This window comes from Lipotes vexillifer, unplaced genomic scaffold (genome assembly GCF_000442215.2).
Source record: "Lipotes vexillifer unplaced genomic scaffold, Lipotes_vexillifer_v1.1 scaffold911, whole genome shotgun sequence".
Classification (NCBI taxonomy): domain Eukaryota; kingdom Metazoa; phylum Chordata; class Mammalia; order Artiodactyla; family Lipotidae; genus Lipotes; species Lipotes vexillifer.
The window spans coordinates 1,132,876-1,155,111 of record NW_006781377.1 but is presented as its reverse complement, the minus strand read 5'-3'; the positions used below and the strand labels follow the sequence as shown (position 1 = coordinate 1,155,111).

Genomic DNA, 22,236 nt, shown 5'->3' with positions numbered 1-22,236 from the left:
CTTTCCCTAGGTTTTGCATCTGGGAGAAAAAAGTTGCAAAGCAAAAATAAGGTCTGTTCCCTTGACTGGAAGAAGTGACATCGATCACTGTGTGATCAATACTATGTTCTTGTCCTTGGTCTTAAATAATAACTTTTCAATGACAACCATGTGAAGGGCTTGAAACATAGGAATAAAACGCTGAATAGTATAGACTTTTCTGGTTTTTAATACAGTAGTTGCAAGCATCTGATCCCAGAGCGCCCCCTTTTGGCCATAAACAAGTAGAATCCAAATTTTAAGCTCCTGCAATGAAGGTTAAATTACCAAAGAACGTTGTGCTGTGCTGATGAATACCTTTTTCTATTTTTTTCATTTTTTTGCTTATATACTTCTTTATTCCCTCCATGTTGATATGTGGAAATTTTCAGAGTGCAACCAGATAAAATTACACAAGTGAGGAAATCAGAGTATGAGAAATGTTGGAATGGTTAAGTAAGAAGTAACCAGCAGGGTTTTCTCATTTAATAGGAAAGGAGGAAAATGACCATAACACAAAATTTGTCACTTTCCAGTACTTGAAACTTGGCATGAACTGAGTAAGAACTGGAGACTAAAAACCGGCAAAAACCTGTTTGTTCCCATTACTTGTGCCTTGCTATTCAGCTGACAGGAATCACCCATCTGATACAAGACCTCTGCCCTAAAGCTACAGAGAGACTATTCACAATTTAAAGCTTTCTTGTTTTTGAACCACCTTTTGCATATTTTAGCTGTGGATACATTTTAGAATATATATATTCTAATATAGTTATATATATAGGTATATATATGTATGTATGTGTGTATATGTATATATTCTGTCAATGAAAATAACCAATAAACAATCTACAATAGGAATATTTATCTGAACCAAACTGAGGACTATAGCCTTGAAGACAGCCTCTCAGATAACTCTCAAGAACTGCTCTGGAGAAGCATGATTTTCAGCACAGTTTTCTATCTTGTCAGAACAAAGAATATTAAACAAGTCAGGGATACATTCCTTCAAGATTTCAAAAAAAACCCAGATCAGCACATACACAGCAAGCCACTATGGCTTTGGCACCTGGGAAGGGATTCTTATCACGGAAGGAGGACCAGCATTGGCATTCCAGGAAGAGGGGCATTTATCTTTACTCTCAACACGGACCTTCTTTACTTCTGGCCAATGCACCCTTTTCTTTAATAATTAAAGCAAGTGTACAATGTATGTTTGATAGGCCACAGACAGGCCATTCTGGTTAGCGTGAAATTCAAGTTAACTCATGTGTAACCCAGAATGACTTCCCGTGCTTCAATATGTAAAAATTTCTTTTATCAAAACACACATATCCTACAATGTATGAGTCTTGTGCTCAGCCTGTGATCCGCATTTGGAAAGAACGAGCATTTTCGTGAATTTTTCTGGGCAACCAAAGTTATCTGGGGATAGAGTATCCTTAAATCCTCCTGGTGTTGAGTAAGTCCTTCATTCTGCACGATTTATTATGCTTGAGTTACTTTCTTGCCATACTTCCTGAAGACAGCGGTGAGGTTGGCCAGCATCTTTGCAGGTTTCATGCTCCAAGTGTCGAAGACAAAGCCCTTGAACTTGCTCATAGAGAGAGACATTGCGCGTGGCTGGGGACGTGTGGCCTTAGGCCAAGGAGACAGTGGGTCTAGTTGAAGTGCTGACATTTATATTTATACAAATATTATTATATTTGTATTTATACATTTATTTATATTTCTAATTTTTACCTCACCCAAGACCAGTGACACTTTGAAATTCATTTCTCTCTAATACCTGAAAACCTAAACTTTAACTCCAAACTCATAGCCAGACCAAATTCTTCCAAAGTATGATATAGTATTCTATCTCCTGAGTGGATTCTAGGGTCTTAGCAAATTTGAGGGGTGAGGGATGCATTAGATCTTTGTGAGGCTTGGATTTGGAATATTTCTTATAGTTGATAGCAAAACTTTATACTTATCAATCAGTAGGAACTTAAAGAAGTAAATCTTGGAGGGCGCACATCCTAGCTGATATTTACGCAGGTCAGAGGGAACAACAATATATTTGGTATATGGGTTCATATGAATAGGGAAATATACAAAATATACCCATTTACTGGGATTCCCAGAACCACCCATTGAAATGCACTGAGCTGGATGACAGCAAGTGGTAGTAATTATGCTGTAGTAGTGATGAGGATATCTAACAGATACCACCCTTCGCAAACACAATCACAATCTCCACAACAACCCTTGTTAAAGATATCATGAGACCATTTTCAAATGAGAGAACACTGGTATTCAGCGAGTTTGTCTTCGTCAGTTCCCCTAGCATCCGATCCCAAGACACGGATTGTTATATAGGGGAATTTTTGAAAGTGTAATGTTGGGTAAAATCTGTCCAGGAAAACGGAAGCAGGATAGGACAGTAGAGTTGTCCCATCTTGACTTTTTGTGCCCCAGTATCAATCACTCATTAGCTGCAGGCTGCCCTCAGCCTGAGAACGCTATCTCTTAGGCACTTCCCAGCAAGGTAGCTCCCTTCAGTGGGAGACGCCTGTGAGGAGTGGGGTGCAGCTAGATGCTATTAGCAGCATCAGAGAAAGGGGGTGCAACAGCCTAGCCCAGTGGACCCAAGCGGGTCACCAACAGCATCTTTCAGTATTTAATTCATCGCCCAGAGCTGATGTAACTTCTAAATGGCAGAGCCAGGATGCAAACCCTTATCTGCTTAAGCTCTTATCACTACAGAGGCGTGGATTAGCCTATTTATCCTACTATCTGAAGCTTTATACAATTAGTATTTTTTTTTCAGGGCCTGCTTTGTGCCAGACACAATGCTGAGAGCTGGAAAGGGAGATATACTGACCAGGAGTGAAATGTGGCTTTACCATCGTTTGTGAGCTGCCTCCGAGGCCTGAGCCATCCTGACGGGGGACTGAGAGATTAACGCTTGTTTTTCTCCTAAAGGCTGACGAGATGCAGGATGTGATGCATTTTAACTACACTGCGTGGCCTGATCACGGGGTGCCCACAGCCAACGCTGCAGAAAGCATCCTGCAGTTTGTACACATGGTCCGACGGCAAGCGACAAAGAGCAAAGGCCCCATGATCGTGCACTGCAGGTAACCTCATCAAATGCATTGTCGGTTAGAAATCATGGAGGAACTTGCCCACCATTAAACCACTGATCAGACTGAATTAACAGTTAAATGAATTATGATTTTTTTTAATGTATGATTAACTGAAGTCTTATTAGATACATGATTTACTTATAATACAGCTATTTATATCCTGTAGTATATGAGATTAATAATATTATTGCCATTATCAGACTAAAAACAAAAAAAACCCTAAGGAGTAGAAAGATTAAGGGAGTCACAAAAGTTTATGCATCCAGAACATGAAGGAGTTAGTATTCAAATCCAGGCACACCCGTCTCCAAAGGCCCGGGCTTTTAAGCACCATGTGATGGTACCCTATCCTATCAAGGATTCTGTGGGGTTTATAACAGAGCCAAATACAAAGTCAAATTAAAAATAGCCAATCACAACCCAGAGTAATATAAATAGACATAAAAAGCAAGTTGAAGGAAAGGTGAAATAAAAACATTCAGCTCATGAAGATAAACATATTTGCTAGGTTTCTCTTCCAGATTATCTCTAAATTTCCAGATGGTGCAGATAAAAGGGGCTATATGATCTACTGCATTATCAAAAGTCAAGGACCACACTAATCCCTTACAGAAAGAGTTATCTTTGAATTTAAGCTTTCTTTCCTACCATGTGAACAAAGCTCCATCAAAATCCAGCAGTGTGACATAATGTTGTTGTGAAATGTTTATGCAGCCTCAGAAGAGCCGGGGACATAAATGCACTCCTGTTGTGTATCAGCAGTAGAAGCGGAATAAAGCTGTCAGAGGAGGCATTGGCAGCCAATAATCCTGGATCTAGTACCTTGGTCCGTGAACTAGAATGGCTAAGGGCGTGTGTGTGTGTGTGTGTGTGTGTGTGTGTGTGTGTGTGTGTGTGTGAGAGAGAGAGAGAGAGAGAGAGAGAGAGGGAGGGGGAGAGAGAGAGACAGAGACAGAGACAGAGAGAGACAGAGAGACAGAGACAGAGAGAGAATGTGTCTCCCTGGAAAGAAAAATGTTTCATAAGCTACCAAGGTTGTGATTAGGGAGACTACCCTTGCTGTCAGTCATTCCCAGGTCAAAAGTTTTGCTTCACCAGATGAAATTATCTCATCTCAAAATGGTTCTTTCCAAGAGCAGAAAATAAAGCTGCTCAACCCTGGGGTCAAACACATGGACTCCTTTCACGCACGTAGCAGGGTAGCAGGTATAGTTCTGGATGTGACTTCACAAGTGTTCACCCAGACACAGAACATTTTATCTGAGAAGATAAGTCCTAAGAGGGAAGAATTGTCTGGTAGGAGAAGCAAACCAGGGCTCTGAACTCATGGTTTTTCCTGTTGGATTTCTTTCCCAGCAAATCCCACATGTAAATTGGTTTTGATTTCTATTTCCTCATATTCCCTCATAATCCGGAGTTCAGAACCAGTTGGCACTTCAGTCTGTGAGTGATTGGAGGAAAAGGACAGCTGACTTTAACTGTAGCCCATATCACTCCTCTTCCCTCTATGCTCTGAGCCCTGGGATTTGGGGACTGGAAGAGACTGGGTCCAAATATTAAATCTGATTTTGAGGCAACTATCTGGGAGAATGAAGCAGACTAGCACCCACTAGCAGGGCAGATGCACTTTAAGGAAGGTCTGAGATGATGAACTTGACCTAAGGCTGAAGACGCACAAATTACCAAGGCCCCAGCCCTAGAACTAGGGTGTGGACATCTCAACTAAACTTTCTAGCTGGGTGTGAGGGCTTAACTCTGAGGCTACTCAGAAGACTGGAATTGTGTATCAGCTCCCTGGGGGGCCAGAACTGACTCTCCAGGAGGCTCCATATGGAATCCTTACTTTCCTAAGGAACAGAAACCCTGGGGGGCGGGATGGGCAGGTGTGGCCAAGGCAGACCCACACCTCTCTAAGAGAGGTAGCAGTGATAGAACTGTGACATTAGGAGACACATCAACCACAACTGCATACTTGAACAACAGTTAAGCGGGAAATATTGTCAGTTTAGTCTTCTTTTTTTTCAATGATGCTACATGTAGTTTTGGTGTGTTTTTGGTTTCGGTTTTGGTCTTTTTTCATAGCCAATTTGTTTCCAACAGAGTAGAAGTGCTAAGTGATGTGCTGTCGGAACCTCTTTTTCAGTGCTGGAGTCGGTCGGACAGGAACATTCATTGCCCTGGACAGGCTGTTGCAGCACATTCGGGATCATGAGTTTGTGGACATCCTAGGATTGGTGTCAGAAATGCGGTCATACCGGATGTCTATGGTACAGACCGAGGTAGGAACATAATCACATGTATTTTTAAATTTGCCCTTGACTGAAAAACTTCCCATTATTCAATCGCATATGTCAAAACCCCTGTCTCGAATTTTTTTTTTTTTTTTGCATCTGCCGTTCCCAGTTTCTTATTGTGCACATTTAAACTGCTCCAAGGTATCAAAGAAACAGATATTAGTCTCTAGAAATCCATTTGGTGTACTGTGCCCACACCTTTATTGGTGTTACATGCCCTTCAGTAACCCAGAGCGCATGGATGTATCTATAATGGAATAAAAGCTCTTTGAACAAACTGAGAGTTCGGTGAAGGTGACAGCCATCTGGGGAAATGCCACCAAGTGGAGACTTTAAAACCGATGTGATTTAATTTCTATATAAAATGCTAGATTTGACTCAATAAGTTTGTCATTAGTTTGCCGTTCATATGGCTCAATTCACTTTTGATGATAATACGGGTTGACTTTGTGCTTTGTGATGAAATAAAATCCTTACAATTTTAAGGATTTCCAGCCTCTCATCTACCAGCACTGCCAGTCCCTTGAGCTAAATGAATGGAATAGTCATGGTAACAACATGGAGGCATCCCCAGAAATATACATCAGCATTACGTGCTCCCCTTTCTCCTCTTCTCCCAGGTGCTCTCCACCTCAAAGCCTTAAAATGCACTCAGGCTGGAGTGGCAGTCTCAGACAGACAGCATCACACTGCCTCAGAGTAGTAGTGGGTGTGCACCTGTGTGGGTTCACAAACCTAAGCACAATAGTTTCTTCGTAATCCTAGTCACCCAGCCGTACTCGCAACTTCTTAGCTTCAGGCGAGCACTAATCCTTTTTCTCGAGGAGTGTGTGTGGGAGGAACACTTATGGACTGGGACCCAGCCTGGCCTGACCTCCGACTCAGTTCCCAAGGGATTAAAACCTGCCTTAATCTTCCTCATGTTTTTCCCACTAAATACCACTAGGTGGCAGTATAACGCAAAAGTCCACAGTCCGGGCTGCCGTCTCAATGCTTCCGGGTTCCCCTTTCCCACCCTTTTTACTTTTCCTCCTGCCTCCCCATCCTGTCTGACCAAGGCTTGGCACAGACGTTCCAATCTGTTTATTTCTGAGCTCTAGCAAGATCATAGCACTTTGGAAAGAGTAACTCATTCACATTCAGATGGCTCAGGGATGATTAGGAAGCAAGACATCTGTTAGTGTGCTCACTTCCTTGAGATCACTCACATTCCAGTCCTGCTACCTTCTAATTTACCACTGTGGAGACACAGACATTATCCTATTATCATAAGTTTAAAATGTCCTCGTTTCCCAGACAAGCCCAACTACCTAGTGATTAAACAATGCGTTATGAGGCTTCCCTGGTGGTGCAGTGGTTGAGAGTCCGCCTGCCGATGCAGGGGACACAAGTTCGTGACCCAGTCTGCGAAGATCCCATATGCCGCGGAACGGCTGGGCCCGTGAGCCGTGGCCGCTGAGCCCACGCGTCTGGAGCCTGTGCTCCGCGACGGGAGAGGCCACAGCAATGACAGGCCTGCGTACCGCAGAAAAACAAACAAACAAACAAAAACCGCGGTATGAATCCGGCCATATTTTTGGCTTTCACTTCCATAAATCTATATCCTCCTATGTGATTAAAACTATTATGTATATTGATCTCCAAGCTTCAAAGTGCCACTCCTTATTTTAAGTATTTTGGATTTGATGAACTGTCTGCCCCCATTGACTTAATGTGTACCTTTTATAATTTTATAGACTGTGATTACAGCCTGTTGGCTTTCAACTTTCCAACGACAGAATCCTAATCCCTTTTTCAAAGGTCTACCTTCACATGGTAGACCCTCTAACCAATTTTCAGTGCCATTATCTTTCTTCATGTGTGGTAATCCCAGGACACCAGGGCACCACCATGTGCCTTTCTGTAAAGCTGAGAAAAAGCTGGGTTTTCTCTGTAACTTCCTTTCCTCAAATTTTGATTGCTTCTTTGTTTATGGTAGTATTTTAGGTTGACATCTCCAGGGAAACAGTCTCTTTTAAGTACGATATCCCTTCCCTGAACTCTCGTGGGAAAATTCAAAGTCAGCGGAAGAGGCAGAGGTCACCACGGGTCACTTATTTTTCCCAACTGTTCCAGTTCACTCTTGAGTTCCCTCAGGATTTTGCAGCGATCCTCTCTAGTTCAAGTTATTTAGTTATGTCGGTTTTGTCAGTTGTGTCTGGAACCACTCGTCCAATGACTTACCTCTGTTTTTCCTCATTCCTGTGCTCTTCGTGGTTCAACCTGTAACTTGAATGTTAGGATTTCCTTAACATCCTCCTTGAGCTCATTCATGCCCCAGGCCTGCTGCCTCCTAGTTTACTGATGCTAATAATAAAGAGCAGAGTAAAAAATTATTTTTCTTCATCATCCCAGAGCACTCCTTTGACACTAATGGTTTTCAAGAGGCCAGAATGATTCTCCAGCAGAGTCGATGTATATACAGAAACCACAGTGTGTTGTGTACAGGCTACCTCCCATGCTGGTTTTTCATTTTCCTACGCCCTCTTGACGGCCCACTGCCTTGATTCTAGTACCCCACCCCCTCTACAAACAGCAGAAGTCACTGATTAATTTGACCATATCCTCAGATGCATGTTTCAGGTCCCTGCAATATGCCGCACAGGCCGTATTTTGATGAGCCCTTTTCCCCTTTCTCAGCTGACCAGGCATGCCGTGTGGACCCCTGCACGAGAGGAGCGAGGGGTAGTCAGAGAGTAGGGTAGTCAGGTCAGACCCCGAAAGAGGCCCGGGACCAACCCTGACCACTGTACAACTCACTTCACCTCTCAAATCTCCCATACCGATGAACAGATACACCCTACTATATATAAAATAAATAACAAAGACCTACTGAATAGCACAGGGAACTAGACTCAGTATTTTGTAATAACCTATAAGGAAAAGGATCTAAAAAAAGAAATAGACATAGATGTATGTGTAACTGAATCACTTTGCTGTACACCTGAAACTAACACAACATTGTAAATCAACTATACTTCAATTTTTTAAAAGTTAAACAATAGGGCTTCCCTGGTGGCGTAGTGGTTGAGAGTCCGCCTGCCGATGCAGGGGACACGGGTTTGTGCCCCGGTCCGGGAAGATCCCACATGCCACAGAGTGGCTGGGCCCGTGAGCCATGGCCGCTGAGCCTGCACGTCTGGAGCCTGTGCTCCGCAACGGGAGAGGCCACAACAGTGAGAGACCTGCGTACCACAAAAAAATAAATAAATAAAATAAAACAATAAAAATATATATTTTTAAAAAGCTCCCATTCCTCATCTTAAAAAGTGAAGGACAACGTTCATTAGTTGTTTGTTGTAAAGTATACATCAGGTGAACCGATATCATCAAGATAAGTGCTTTGAAATTGTAAAGTGCCACATGTGGATGGCCTTCACCTCTCCTGGGCTCTCTTCTATTTTTATCAAAGGTTTTCTTTAATTTTCCTCTAATAGGCTTTCCCTGGAGGTCAGGCCTTGCTTGAGCAGCCGGTTCTCCTTATCGGCAGCCTCCTGATTTCTCAGGAACTCTCAGAGATGCGTCTGTAAATAGTCTTTTATTTACTTTTCCTGTGGCCTAGCTACTTTATTTACTTATTTATTTAGACACAGAGTTTGGCCACTGCGTAGGTATGGGTTGAGAAACCAGGCAGTCTCTGTCCTTATCGATGCCCTGTGCTTGACTCAACATCAGAAGCAATGGAGGGATGTGTCATAACAAGAAAGGGAAGCTCAGTTACTGATGTGATGTTGTCACAAGGTAAGGGAATATATTTTCCCCAAATTTTGTTGAAAAATACATGTGAGTCCAGGGAAGTTTGAAGTATTTAATTTTATCCTTTGTATGAAGTTGTCATACAAAAGGTCCTTGAAATCCTGTGGTTACCTTAACTGGTTCTTATTTAAAGGTTATTTTTAATGGTATTACTTAGAGAGAAACTCTGGAAAATAAGGAAAAAGGAGAAATGACCTTGACTTCATGGCATAAAGACAGCTACGCAATATTTTGGCGTACCTCATCTCGGCCTTCATTCAAGTATAATGTTCACACAATTGTGCTCGTATGCCCTATACACATATGCTAATTTTACATTCTGATTTTTCACTTAATATTTTGCTACCTGTATCATCCCAAATTGCCTAAAACTCTATAACTCTCATTTTAAAGACTGAATACTGTTTCATTTTATTTAGTTAGTTAGTTATTTTTCTCTTATTATTTTTTTAAAATTATTCTTTTAATTTAGTTTTGGCTGTGTTGGGTCTTCATTGTGGTGCACGGGCTTCTCACCGCAGCGGCCTCCCCTGCTGCAGAGCACAGGCTCCAGGCGCGTGGGCCTCAGTAGCTGCGGCACGCAGGCCCAGCAGCTGTGGCTCGTGGGCTCCAGAGCACAGGCTCAGTAGCTGTGGCACACGGGCCCAGTTGCTCCGCGGCATGCGGGATCCCCCCGGACCAGGGCTCGAACCCGCGTCCCCTGCACCGGCAGGGGGACTCCCAACCCCTGGGCCACCAGGGAAGTCCCATACTGTTTCATTTTAGATATGCTGTTGCTTACTTAAAACATTCTCCTTTTTATAGGACATTAAATTGGATTCTTTCCTTTCTTACTTTTATCTGTCCACAATGCCATTTATTAGCATTTTATTAATTGTACCTCCACCAACTGTAGGTAAAAATGATTGCTTCAACAAACTCAAATCATCACTGAATATTATTTTTTTCCTTTAGGTTTGCTTACTTTATATATAAAAAAATTGTTTTAATTTACAATTTTTTATTACTTGGCCATTTTTTGCATATGGTTTAATATTTTCTCAGTTTACTTAAACATTTAATAAGCACAAACTAAGTGCTGGGTATTAGGAATAAAAAGACACGGTCCCTGCTTTCCAGGAATATTTGGTCTAGTGGTCAGTGTATTTTATTTATTTGTCACTTTAAGTGTGCATGTTACTGATGTGGATGAATTTTAAACAAAGATGAAGGTATCAACATTTGTCATAATTCTAGAAAATATTCCCTCTCCGTTTCTGGTTTGCCCTTTATTTTATTCTTTTTACTGCTTTTTATATACAGTAGTTTGACATTTTTATTTGTAACATTTCATTGTTTAAAGTTTAAACAGTCCTTCCTTAAAGTGATCAGAGAAAAATTAACCTATATTTTCCTTTACATTTTTATGGCTTAATTCATTAAACTTCCTGGAATTTATTTCAGTGTATTAGGAGGTGATGCGCTACTTTTCTTTTTCAAATAGCCCCATGATTTATTGTTTGGATATTCATTGCCTTTAGCATTAAGTAGTGATAGTCTGAGCCCTATTATTAATCAAACTATTTCTACAGGTGATTCTCTTGGATTTTCTAGTTATAAAATTGTGTCATATATACGGAATCTTAAAAAAAAAAAATGGTTCTGATGAACCTAGCAACAGGACAGGAATAAAGACGTAGACGTAGAGAATGGACTTGAGGACACGGGGAGGGGGAGGGGTAAGCTGGGACGAAGTGAGAGATTGGCATGGACGTATATACACTACCAAATGTAAAATCGGTAGCTAGTGGGAAGCAGCCGCACAGCACAGGGAGATCAGCTCAGCGCTTTGTGACCACCTAGAGGGGCGGGATAGGGAGCGGGGGAGGGAGACGCAAGAGGGAGGGGATATGGGGATATAGGTATGTGTATAGCGGATTCACTTTGTGATAAAGCAGAAACTAACACACCATTGGAAAGCAATTATACTCCAAGAAAGATGTTTAAAAAAATTGTCTCATAAATAATGAAGAATGTTTCCCTTGACATCACATCATAGCATTTAATACTGCCATGGAAATATTATATTTTTGCACAAAGGCATCTTGCTCTAAAACCTGTCTTTGCCTTCTGCTCCAGGAGCAGTACATCTTTATCCATCAGTGTGTGCAGCTGATGTGGATGAAGAAGAAGCAGCAGTTCTGCATCAGTGACGTCATCTATGAGAATGTCAGCAAGTCTTAGTTCAGAATCCAGACCAGTAAGTGGAGAGGAACCCATCATGGGCACCCTGTCTTAAAACAATGGGAGAGGACATGACGGGATACGACAAAGGCAGCAGTGGCTATTCGTGCTGACTCTGACCACCACAGAGGTGGTCACAGGGAGGTGGTCATAGGGAGAGACAAATACTGTAGCAGATCTTTGAGCTTCAGTGGGCCTAGGTTGGTGGGTGTGGCATGCAAGAGCTTCAGCAGCTCATGAAGATTTGCTCTCCATTCTCTCCACCCTGAGCCTTAAATTACTCTGATATTGGATCTGTGCCTACAATATCAGGATATTACCATCCAGTGCTATTTATCTAGATACTTTATGCAAACATTTTACTGACTACAAGGGGTACAAAGAAGACATGAGCTAAAGTAGACACCCCAAAGAAGAAAAACAATATTGACAATAGTCTTAGGTTAGCGGAGTTTTCAAATGCCTTGATCTCATCTATTATGTGAGTACTTACTTGAGAACATCGTGAAAAAAAATCATAACACAGTCAATGCCTTGTGCTCACGTTTTCCCTAGGACATCAGATTTCGGAGGTGTAAGTATTCTTGGCTAAAGTAACAAGTAATCTTCTAACTCAACTAAGTAAACAGAGCATAGAATGCGTATGAATATATTAAGGTTGGAGGGATCATTGACAGGGAGAGAGAGGACAAGGGTGCCTTGAGGAAGAAATATGGTAGGATATGGACTAGTGAGTACCCGGACAGGATTAGCATCAGACCATTACGTTCATCAACAAAGACAGACAGAAAGCACAAGGAGGCAGGAAGGAAAAAGAATAAGGAAAGACAGACAGAGACAAATTTGCAGGTAGAGGGAAAGACAGAGCCACAGAAAGGAGGACTTGCACAGAGAAAGATGCACAGATAAACCCACGTCCACATGGGCTGTGGGGTTGAGTATAATGAGAGCTAGTGATGGAATCAGGAGGCGGTCGCTGTACTTCCAGCCACAGAGCTGTTGATGAGGGGCTTTGCTCTCCCAGGCTGCTTACCGTCTTCCTCTGTCTCTCATTTACAGGACAGGACATGATGTGAACCCATCCTCCCTTGCTTCCAAGAGTTTTGGGGGGGGGCTCTACTAGCCATTTGCTAAAAAGAGCCCTGCTTTGCAGTACGTGGCCAAGGAGATAATTTATCTCATAGAAGCACCGGGAAGACTTAGCCTTAAAGAGCCTACAGTGTCTTTCAGACTCTCACTTCTGGACATTCGATGATGGACCAAATTCAACCGGACACCAGAAAGGTCCAGACGCTCTGCAAAGGGCAGGAAGCACAACACTTCCGAAGAGTTACGCTGGCCCTTTGCTGGTTGGGCTGAGTTTTTTGCTGTTGTTTTTAAGTGCAATAATTTTTGTACGTGTGTGATTTTATCAGAACGTTGAACTGTTTTCTGCCCGCACTATTGATCAAGCTCGTAACCCAAGAAGGATCAGGCATAGTTGGTGTCAAATTATACCTCATTGTTAAAAAGACGCATGCCCACACATGAAAAAATGGCAATTCTGCTTCAAGGAAATTGAACCAGTGCTATCTATAATCCAACATAAGCTTACCGGATCAGGAATGGGGAGGGTGGATCGGGGGGAGAGAGAAAGGTTCTTCCCACAGATCAACTGCGTATCTTTTCCAAATATGAAGAGCTGTAATTCAGCTTCAAAGTAGAGTAGAAAAAATATTTAAGTCTTAGTTGTTCTAGTTCTTGACGTTTTTTTCTTATTAACGGTTCAGTGTTTCTTCCTTGGCCCTCTTGGACTAATGTCACTGTCCAGGTTCCTTTTCAACAAACTAGATTTGGTTCAGAAGACTTTGAAGTCTCACTCTTTAGACTCCATTGCTGTCTGAGCAATCTTGGTGCCTAGAGTTTGCGTTCCTTTTTCTGTTGACTTGCATACACGTAAAAGCTATTTCTTTGCGAACTATAGGCTGTGAACACGCACTTTCCTTCCCCCAAAGAGCTGGGAATTTATGAAGTTGTGGCAATGAACTGCAGCATGCTAGGACAATGATTTGCCTACATTTGGTGGGGGGGGTAATATTGTCAAGCATCTCTATGGATTCTGACAGAGATAACTTTCTGTTTCGTTTTCTTTGGGGTTGTCAGTTTCATTTTAACCTGTGTAACTAGCAACAATCTGTTCTTTGCATTTTGTATAATTACAGTACCTAATTGTGTCTTGTGACATGAACACTGTCAGAATGGACACAGATGGCATCCTGAAGCCTGTTACTTTGTGTCGCTTCCTGAGAACGAAGAGGTGATGGATATACAAAGGAAAACATTTTGAGTTGAAAGTAAACACAAGCTTGCTGCTTCACTGGAGCAGCTGGCTGTCCTGAGCCTTCCTGTGTGTGTTTCAGGAGGCTGTGTCCCCCTCTCTGTGCATCCGCCCCTCGCCTTGGATCCCCGCTTTCCTGCGCATCTCCATGAAGCCATGCACGCATCGTCAGTTTCACATTTTACCAGTGACCTTTGTAAAGGTAAAGGATGCCAAGTGAACAGCTCTGCACCCCACTGTCTCTTGTCACCAAGGCCTGGCCACAGCGGAGCCTGGCACAGTTCTTTGCAAGACCTGGCCAGGCAGGGAGTCTCAGGTTCGCCTCGTGGGGAGGGGGGAGGAACGGCAGAGGCTGTCCAGACCCCACAGGTTAACAGCTTGGGCTCCCTGGGTGTTGTCAGCTTTGACTCGCCCCCACCTCTTCCTCCCCTTCTCACCTCCCTGCTGCCACCTTCTCTTCTCACTCCCACCCCTTTAAGTCCCTTCTTGGACATGTTAATAATGTACCACTCCATTCCCAGGAGTACACGTGGCTAAAGAAAAGTAGCAAGTGTATGTGTGACTTCCTCAGGTTTTCGCACACGGACAGGTCAGGAGTGAAGGAAGCAACGTTGGGGGAGCTGATAAGACACCTGCTGGCACAGGTGCATTTCCCATGTTCACAGACTGAAACTTTACTTCCCTGAAACTTAAAGCACTTTGTAAATATTTTATGATTTTCTTGAGCGCCCCTTCCAGGTAGGAATCAAATAGTCCCAGATCAGTTTTCCCAAAAGAGAAGTATCCAAAGTTAGACGGAAGCCTCAGAGTTTAGATGACAGAAAAGTCACACCAGGCACTTAACCAGATCATTCCTTCAGGGGTCTCCACAGCCATCACTCTGTACGTCACTGGTACACCGGTGCTCCTGAAGTGTACAGTTTATGATGGGAAAAGCATCCATCCGTCTGAAGACTTGGGTTTCAATCCCAGTAGATGACTTTGAAATATATCTGTCCTAAGTCCCAGCTGATGAACTGTAGAATTACCTACTAAAAGCACCATATTTCACAGGTGTAAAGGGTATCAGATCTGATAATTCACACAAAGGTGTTTTGTATTTTATTCTTTCACGTACCCTAGGGGCCCCTCGAACCAGCTTAATTTTCACTCCAGGATTCAACTCTAAGAATTCAGACAGGAGGCACCTAGGGCCTCTGTGTTTTAATTACAGTGTTATTTGTAATCTTCTGTGAAGTGATACAGTGCACTGAACATAGAGGCATTAGCACAGGCATTCGTAGTAGCCTACATGGTGCATAGAAAGAGCTGAAGATTTTGGAATAACAGAATATTTAAGTTTGAGTGCTACTGAGATCAAATTCCTTGGCTGCAAAAGCCAAATTTTGAAGTTAATTGAGAAACTACCACTAGACTCTAATTTATACAGTTAATATCTAACACTGATACATCCATACCTACACATTCATTATATGGCTTTATTTAACTTGAAAAGGAAGGAAGGTGATGGATGGCAACCTTTTTGGGGGGACAGTGTTCTAATTCGGGGTTGACAATTTTCCACTACAAAGTCAACACTGCCCCCCAAATTTAAAATTAGAAAAATTAGTAGGGTTTTTTTTTTCAATTCTTATAAAATCTTTAATCAGATTCTATAATCACTCCCCTTTTCTAAAAGCTGTCCCTGACCCCGGAAAGGGGATACATCTCTCAAAGAAGGCTGTGGTGTCAACGTGTAAAGCAGGGGCTGGAGACTTTGGAACTGAGTCTTTTGCAGACCTTATGAGAGCTACTTGCTAGGGGATTGGCTGTCAGCCAAGGGGGTAAAGTTACTGAATCCAATCTCTAGGAGCCAAAATCCTCCCTGCTTTCTAGCAAGGAGGCCTTCCTTTCCACCTCAGGAAATGTCTGCTGTGATGTGCTTCAAATTAGCTGGCGCATGTCCTAGCTCACTGATCACTAGCCTGGGGCCTGGCCCAGGCTCAGAGCTCAGAGGCCATGCCCAGGACTGAACAGAACAACCACTTTGGCCAAAGGAGTTAGAAAGTAACAAAACCTAACACACACAAACTTCTACCTTTGGTTTTTAACAGCCCCTTTTGGACGCATTTGAAGGAAACTTGAGCCATGATCTCTCTGACTCTTGGCCTTCCACAGCAGCAAGAGTTTTCAGTTTCAATTGATGCTTATCACAAGGCCTGATCCTGGTGGGTCACTCAGTTAAAGATGCAGGATCATGTTTAGCTCTGGAAGTTGTATTATGGGGGACACGAACAAACTGTTCGGGGCAGGGTCACCTGAACCCTTACGACCTTGTGGAAAACAAAGGCCATAATCACAAGACCTGGGGCAAGTGGGGCTCTAAGCTTGGGGGTCAAGGACGAGTCCCTAGTTCATCCAGTCATTCATTCAACAAATATACGTTCATCTAATCCGCTGAATGAATAAAGCAATCAATCAAGGAAAGATTTTTTGACCACTTGCAATACACCAGGCACCAGAGACACAAATGGTGCCATAGGCTAACTTGTAAAACTATGTTATGGAATCGGAGTCTGGTTGTTGTTGGAAGGACTAAGAAAGCATTAGACAAGTCTTTTTCAACATTTTTCACTTGTATAGCTCAAATGTTGTCAACCTTCTGCAGTCACACCAGTAATAGCGGTACACCTTTTTTCCCAATGGCTTAAGGACAGAAACACCAAGTTCTCATAGTTTTTGTTACTCATCAGGCACCACAGACCCTGACATGGTCCTCCCTTCTCGATGAGAATCAGCAAGCTAACCTTCTCTCCTACTCAAAAAGACTCTCCATCCCTGGCAAATGGTTAATTCTTTTCTACGGAACACTTCCAGTGAGCTTCTGGAATTGTCACCTCCAGGGCAGCCCATCACTTCATTCCTCAGAAAGCACTCTCTTCTCTTGGTTACACATCTAAGGAACTTACTAACATTAAGGATGGGGATGGGATTGAAAGTTCTAACCTCCAACCAGCCCCCATGCTTTGGTGCTTTCCAAAAGTTTTCTCATTTACATAAGCTCAGATGTGGTTGAAAGGGTTTTGTTCTAAATATCCAGACACCTTTACTGCTCTTATCACTTGGGAAATTCCAAGGGTTTTAGGAGTTCTAAATATATATTTAGGAGCTCTAGGGACCAATCAAAATATCACAGGTGTTCAAAGCCAAAGTGAGAAGTAAAATCCAGTTCTTCTGACTTCCACCCAGGTCCCAAGCTGTCTGCTATATGCGTGATTCTCAATGATTAGAAGTTTCTAACTTTAGTCAAATGTTCATTCATTCACCAAATGCTTACTGACCAAAAATGCTATGGACCAGGAACTGGCCTGGGCCCTAGGAACACAGGGCCAATGTCTCCAGGCAGACAGCAGGTGGAGGTGAGGCTGATAGGATTAAGGCAGGTAAATGAGATGAGACACCCTGGAGCCCCCGGGGCCCTCCCTCCACTCCTACCCATGGTTGAAGCCAGCAAAGGGGTGATCTTCAGAGCCCGGGAAAGCCCCTCACATTCTTGGACCGACGTATGGCTCTATATCTTTCATGGATAGAGGCTTGAAGTCCAAATCGACTTTCCCATTTTGGTAAAAGGGCAGGCACTGTGGCACTGACCAGGGCTGCCTTGACAGAGGCTGGCTTTTAAAACTTTCCATTTGAGAAATAGTAAATTTCTAGCCCTCAAAGAAAATCATTTGTTGACTCAACATCCCATGTCAGGCACCGTGGAAGGGGCTGGGGCTATGAAGATAGATGAGACAAGGTCTCTGCTTAGAGGAGTTTACATTCTAATAAGGGATATTAGAATGGAAACTAAGGGCAGTAGAGTGGTACAGATGATGTGATAGAAATACATAAAGCAGCCAATGTAGTCCCAAGAGGACAGGTGATTTCTTTCTGGAAGGGTCAAGAAAGACTATATAGCCACGTTAAAGTATTAAAGACCGCGGAGCCACATTAAAGAATACTAATGCTGTACAGTCACCCCTGGCAGCGAGCATTCATAAAACACCCACGGCGTCAGTGACCGGGGCCCATGGGGGTAACCAAACCTCTGAACCTACCTTCTGAAGCTTTTCTTCTTGGTTGACTCCCAAATCAAAGTTTCTTTCCAGGCCTCCACAGACAGCTCCCGTGCATGTGTTTTTCAGCAGAATCAAGTAGGTTTACTGTCACTGCAAGTGTAACCATGCATATTGGGGCTACACTGCCCAGGCGCATGCAGTCAGTCCTGTTCACTGGGAGGGAGAAGGGGTAGACTGTACTCCCTGGCCCCTAGGCCCTGAAAATCTGCCAGGAGCAACTTTCCCTCCCTCTCCCTCCCTCCCCTCCCCTCTACCTACCTATCATCTCCAGATAGAGACGGTGGTGCAAATCTGCCGGGAGCACCTTCCCCTCCCTCTCCCTCCCTCCCCTCCCCTCTACCTACCTATCATCTCCAGATAGAGACGGTGGTGCCAGAAAGATGGAAGGGGGCTGGGTCCCTGAGTTGCCACCTGGAGGAGAAACGCCCGCCTGCACTGGCCCATGATGTGATCCAGTAACACATTTTCTATCGCGTCGTCATGAGATGCTAGCATCATCGGCTAAGGCAGTCGACGTACCCTTAACTAATATGGCAGCCCGAGGATAACCTTTACGACTATGTTCCATCTCAGTAACGGTGGGAGTTTTTCAGGGCAGTGGTGTGTGACTACCCAATAAAATTCCCAGGAGACAGAACAGAGAGAGGGTAACCCACAAGGCAAATACGGGCTCAGGAAAAGGCCGCAGAATCATGATGAATTCTTTTAATAAATCAACTTTTCTATGGAAATACATGTACTCTTCCCCAGAAGTGGTTTTCCTCCAAGTTAGATCTCTCCTTCTCTCTCTCTCTCTCTTTTGTTCCAAACCCCGTAACAAGACCATTACTCGGGAAACCCACTCAGATTTTTGAACCACATGTGAGGCTACTGACTCTGAATCTGAGTCCTGGGTTTCAGTGAAAAATAGGCCCCGGAGTAGTTCCACATCAGTGAAAGCTCAAACGTACAGGAGGCCATGAGGCTTGGTGTGTGGGGAGATTCTGAGCCTGCGTGTCATGGTGAGTCCAGGGCAGTGGAAAGGACTTCAAAACCAGCTGATACAACATAATTTTGTTCAGTTCTGAGAACACCAAAACATCCACAGGGCTGTTCCAACGGGGAAAGTTAACTGCAACCACTGCTGCCTTTATAAACACAAATAACAAAATCATCTTGGAAGGGTTCTTTCATGTTCAAAATCAACCGAATCACATCCTCCCTTAACCAATGAACTTGGGAAGCAGGACAGCACAGGGCCCAGCAGTACAGCAGATGGAATGGTTTAGAACAAGGGACTGCGTGGGTGGAGAGAAATTCAACTGAGACTCTGCCCCTGACTGTGACTCAGTGGCCTCATCTGTGAAATGGACATAGTGATGGTAGCTTTCTCACAGGGCTTCAAAAAATAAGGAAGATAATGTGTGAGGGGCTGAAAACAATTCCTCGAACAACTTAGTATATTACATGGCTCTTCAGGACAAGCACGCCTCTCACCATCTCCAAGGGCCATCTTGGAATTCTTGAATACATTTGATAAGAGCATCTGAAGCTGGTGCCTGTGCTGGGCTGGCTCAGTTTCCCCAGGGTGACACCTGAACCACCCCCTCCCATTCCACCCCTAACAGTCACGGACCTTGGGATACAAAAGAGGTGCAGCCTGTGACCCAAGGAGGACCCTCGTGCCATAGGCATATGGTGCCAAACAGGAGTTGATCCTCTAGATCAGAGCCCTGCACTGCCCACACCTGGCTTTCAACTTTGGTTCTCTGCTACCAAGTGCATCACAAAACCCACACTAGCGGGTTTCCCAGCAAAGCAATGCGAGGGCCTGGTTCACATTCAGTGAAAACATCTGCAATAGTGCAAGCAACCTGTTGCACTAAAAGTCTGTCCGAAAAGCTGGCTACTTGTTCTGAAACCAAAAAGTCAATTTGTACAAACTGCAACATGTAAGTAAACCTGGACAGGCACCACTTGTGAACACCACTGAATGCCTCCGTGAACCAGCTGCTCTGTTCGCCACTGGGCATAAGAAGAGCTTTCTCCGCAGGGCTGCGCTGACAGCTCCTTGCTGTTGGTGCCTGGTGGTTTGGGGAAGCAGAGTGACGTGATCGCAACAGTATAGACTTGCGAGTCACAGTGCTCTGCCACCTAGCAGCCCTGTGCCCTTGAGAAGTCACCCTACTATCTCTGAGCCTAAGCATCCCCATGAAAGGCAAACCTGGTCTAATTGTTGCCATGGAATGATCAGCTCCTAATCCACCTTCCCGTTCACCAGCGAGGGTCTTCATGGAGGAGGGACTCTGTGGGCCCTGGACCAGTGATTTCCAAAGGAGGCTCCAGGCCTCCTCTCTTCAGCTTCAACAAGAGAAACTGCTTTTACCTCTTTCATATGGTGGGATACTATATAAAATTTCATAGTTTAAAAAATGCTATTTCTGCTTAAAAAAATTTTATACACTGACCTGTGATATCCGAAAGAAAAGATGATTTGCAGGATATACAGAAGTTGCAGAGTTAGTCCAAATTTCAGTCGTTCCACTTACTGTGTGACAAGCTACTTAACTTATATCTGAGTTTCAATTTCCTCATCTATAAAGTGGGGAATACAGGTGAAAGTTTTCAGCACATATGAGTTCAGTTCCTGTTTTCCTTTCTTTAAGAATAGATGAGAGGGAAGAAGCCCTTAGCATATGATAGCAGCTCAGAGTAAGAAACCATAAAACAGGACAAGCTCTGGAAGACCTGTAGATATTATTCACCAGTTGTGTGTGTGTGTGTGTGTGTGTGTGTGTGTGTGTGTGTGTGTGTGTGTGTGTGTGTGTTATTCCCAGATTTTCCATTATCTGAAAGGCATCATGTGTTCATCTGGGGGGATAACAGAAATGATTGAAGCTGGAGACATTATCTCCTACTCCATGGCCACGCTTGAGGGATAAGACTGACCTCTTCAGGGTAGGGCAGGTGGGGCAGCCCAGAAAAGCAGTGGGAATTGGGCCAAGTGCCTGGAATCACAGTCAGGAAGGAAAGAGCCCAAGCAATCAGCCTGGACCAGGACCATCTGGGCCTGGCAGGAGTCCTAGTTCATTGCCCAACTGGTCCCAGCACCAAAGTAAATGTAATATGCCTAAAGCCCTTCAGGAAGCATCTCAGCTGTTAAAATATCCCCATTGATACAGAAATCTAGATTCTGGACCTAACTTCCCTTATTGCAATTTAGTTTAGAATCTAAGAGTATGGTTCTTAGTAATTCCTTTTATCTTATCAGAATTTTACTAGCTTTTAATTCGATAGCCTTTCTCTCACAAATGTGATATGATAACCCCGAACATTTGGGCACTAGAAGATATTTTTTTCCTGGTACCTGGGTATCTCTCCATCAAAAAATGGAGGATTTCTTATAAAACTGAGTTCAGAGCACTGGCTTCTCCCGCTTCTTTTCTGTCCTAAACATTGCAAACAGAAAGGAACAAAGAGGCCAGGAAGGGAGGCTGTGACGTGGTGTGAGCCCGTGATGCAGTGTGGGAGTCGGTCCTGGAGAGGCCTGCAGAAAAGAAGGAACTGACTAACCAAGATGGTGGAAAGAGAATGGGTTGGGTTGGGGGGGAAGATGGGAGTACATACTAAAATTCCTGTTGGGGTCCCAGAACTGCTGGAAATAGAACCCTTATCTGGGTATTGCCTAGAGGAACCACAGCTTTCTGAGCATGTTACGTTTTGTTTAAAATAAGGAAGAGAAGCTCCAAGAGAAGGGTGGTAAAATGGTAACTGCCTTCCCCTCCTAATTCATTCCCAGGAGCCCTTGACACAACCCTTACAAAGATCTCTGAGCAGACTAACTTAAAAGCGTGCCTTTGGGAAAAACTAAATGTCACAAGTATAAAATCACAGCCTCTGGGAAGTCAGCACTGATTTTAGGTGGTTTTAGGGTGTAGTTTTGCCCCAGGAGACCAATAAGACTAGTACGAGGGATAAATACAGCAAAAGCTGCAAACAGTTCTTTAGATCGTATGTTCTCTGATGGCAGAGGCTACATCTAGGATGCTCTTTGAATATCCAGTTCTTAAAGCAGACACTTACAAAATGTTTACTGAATGAATATTGTCTTTTCCTACCCAGAAACAACCAGTCTTTACAAAAATCCCTTTATTGAGTCTGTAGAACTTTCTGATATAGTTCCACGTAAGCACTGAGATGAAAGAGAGTAGAACAAACCTAGTGAGATATCCACCCAGCAGCAACTCAGCCTCATTTTAGAAAACAAATGAATCTCAAACTTTCCTATAATTTATTTAAGAGGAAAGTAGGAAAGGAATAGTTTTAAGTGATTAGAGTATCTCTCACATTAGCTTCCCATGACCCAGTGCCTCTTAAGG

At 43.5% G+C, this 22,236-nt stretch overlaps 1 protein-coding gene across 2 annotated transcripts in view; it reads left to right on the top strand.

Annotated features, from left to right (window-relative positions):
* PTPRO (protein tyrosine phosphatase receptor type O) overlaps positions 1–14,610 on the top strand; it is a 240,439-nt gene extending 225,829 nt beyond the window's left edge. For both annotated transcript variants that reach the window (XM_007454619.1, XM_007454618.1), the window contains 4 exons: positions 2,986–3,140; positions 5,293–5,428; positions 11,357–11,477; positions 12,521–14,610. In XM_007454619.1, the coding sequence (XP_007454681.1) occupies positions 2,986–3,140; positions 5,293–5,428; positions 11,357–11,461 (396 nt within the window). In that variant the 3' untranslated portion in view covers positions 11,462–11,477; positions 12,521–14,610. The remainder of the gene's footprint in view (positions 1–2,985; positions 3,141–5,292; positions 5,429–11,356; positions 11,478–12,520) is intronic.
* The last annotated feature ends 7,626 nt before the right edge of the window (positions 14,611–22,236 follow it).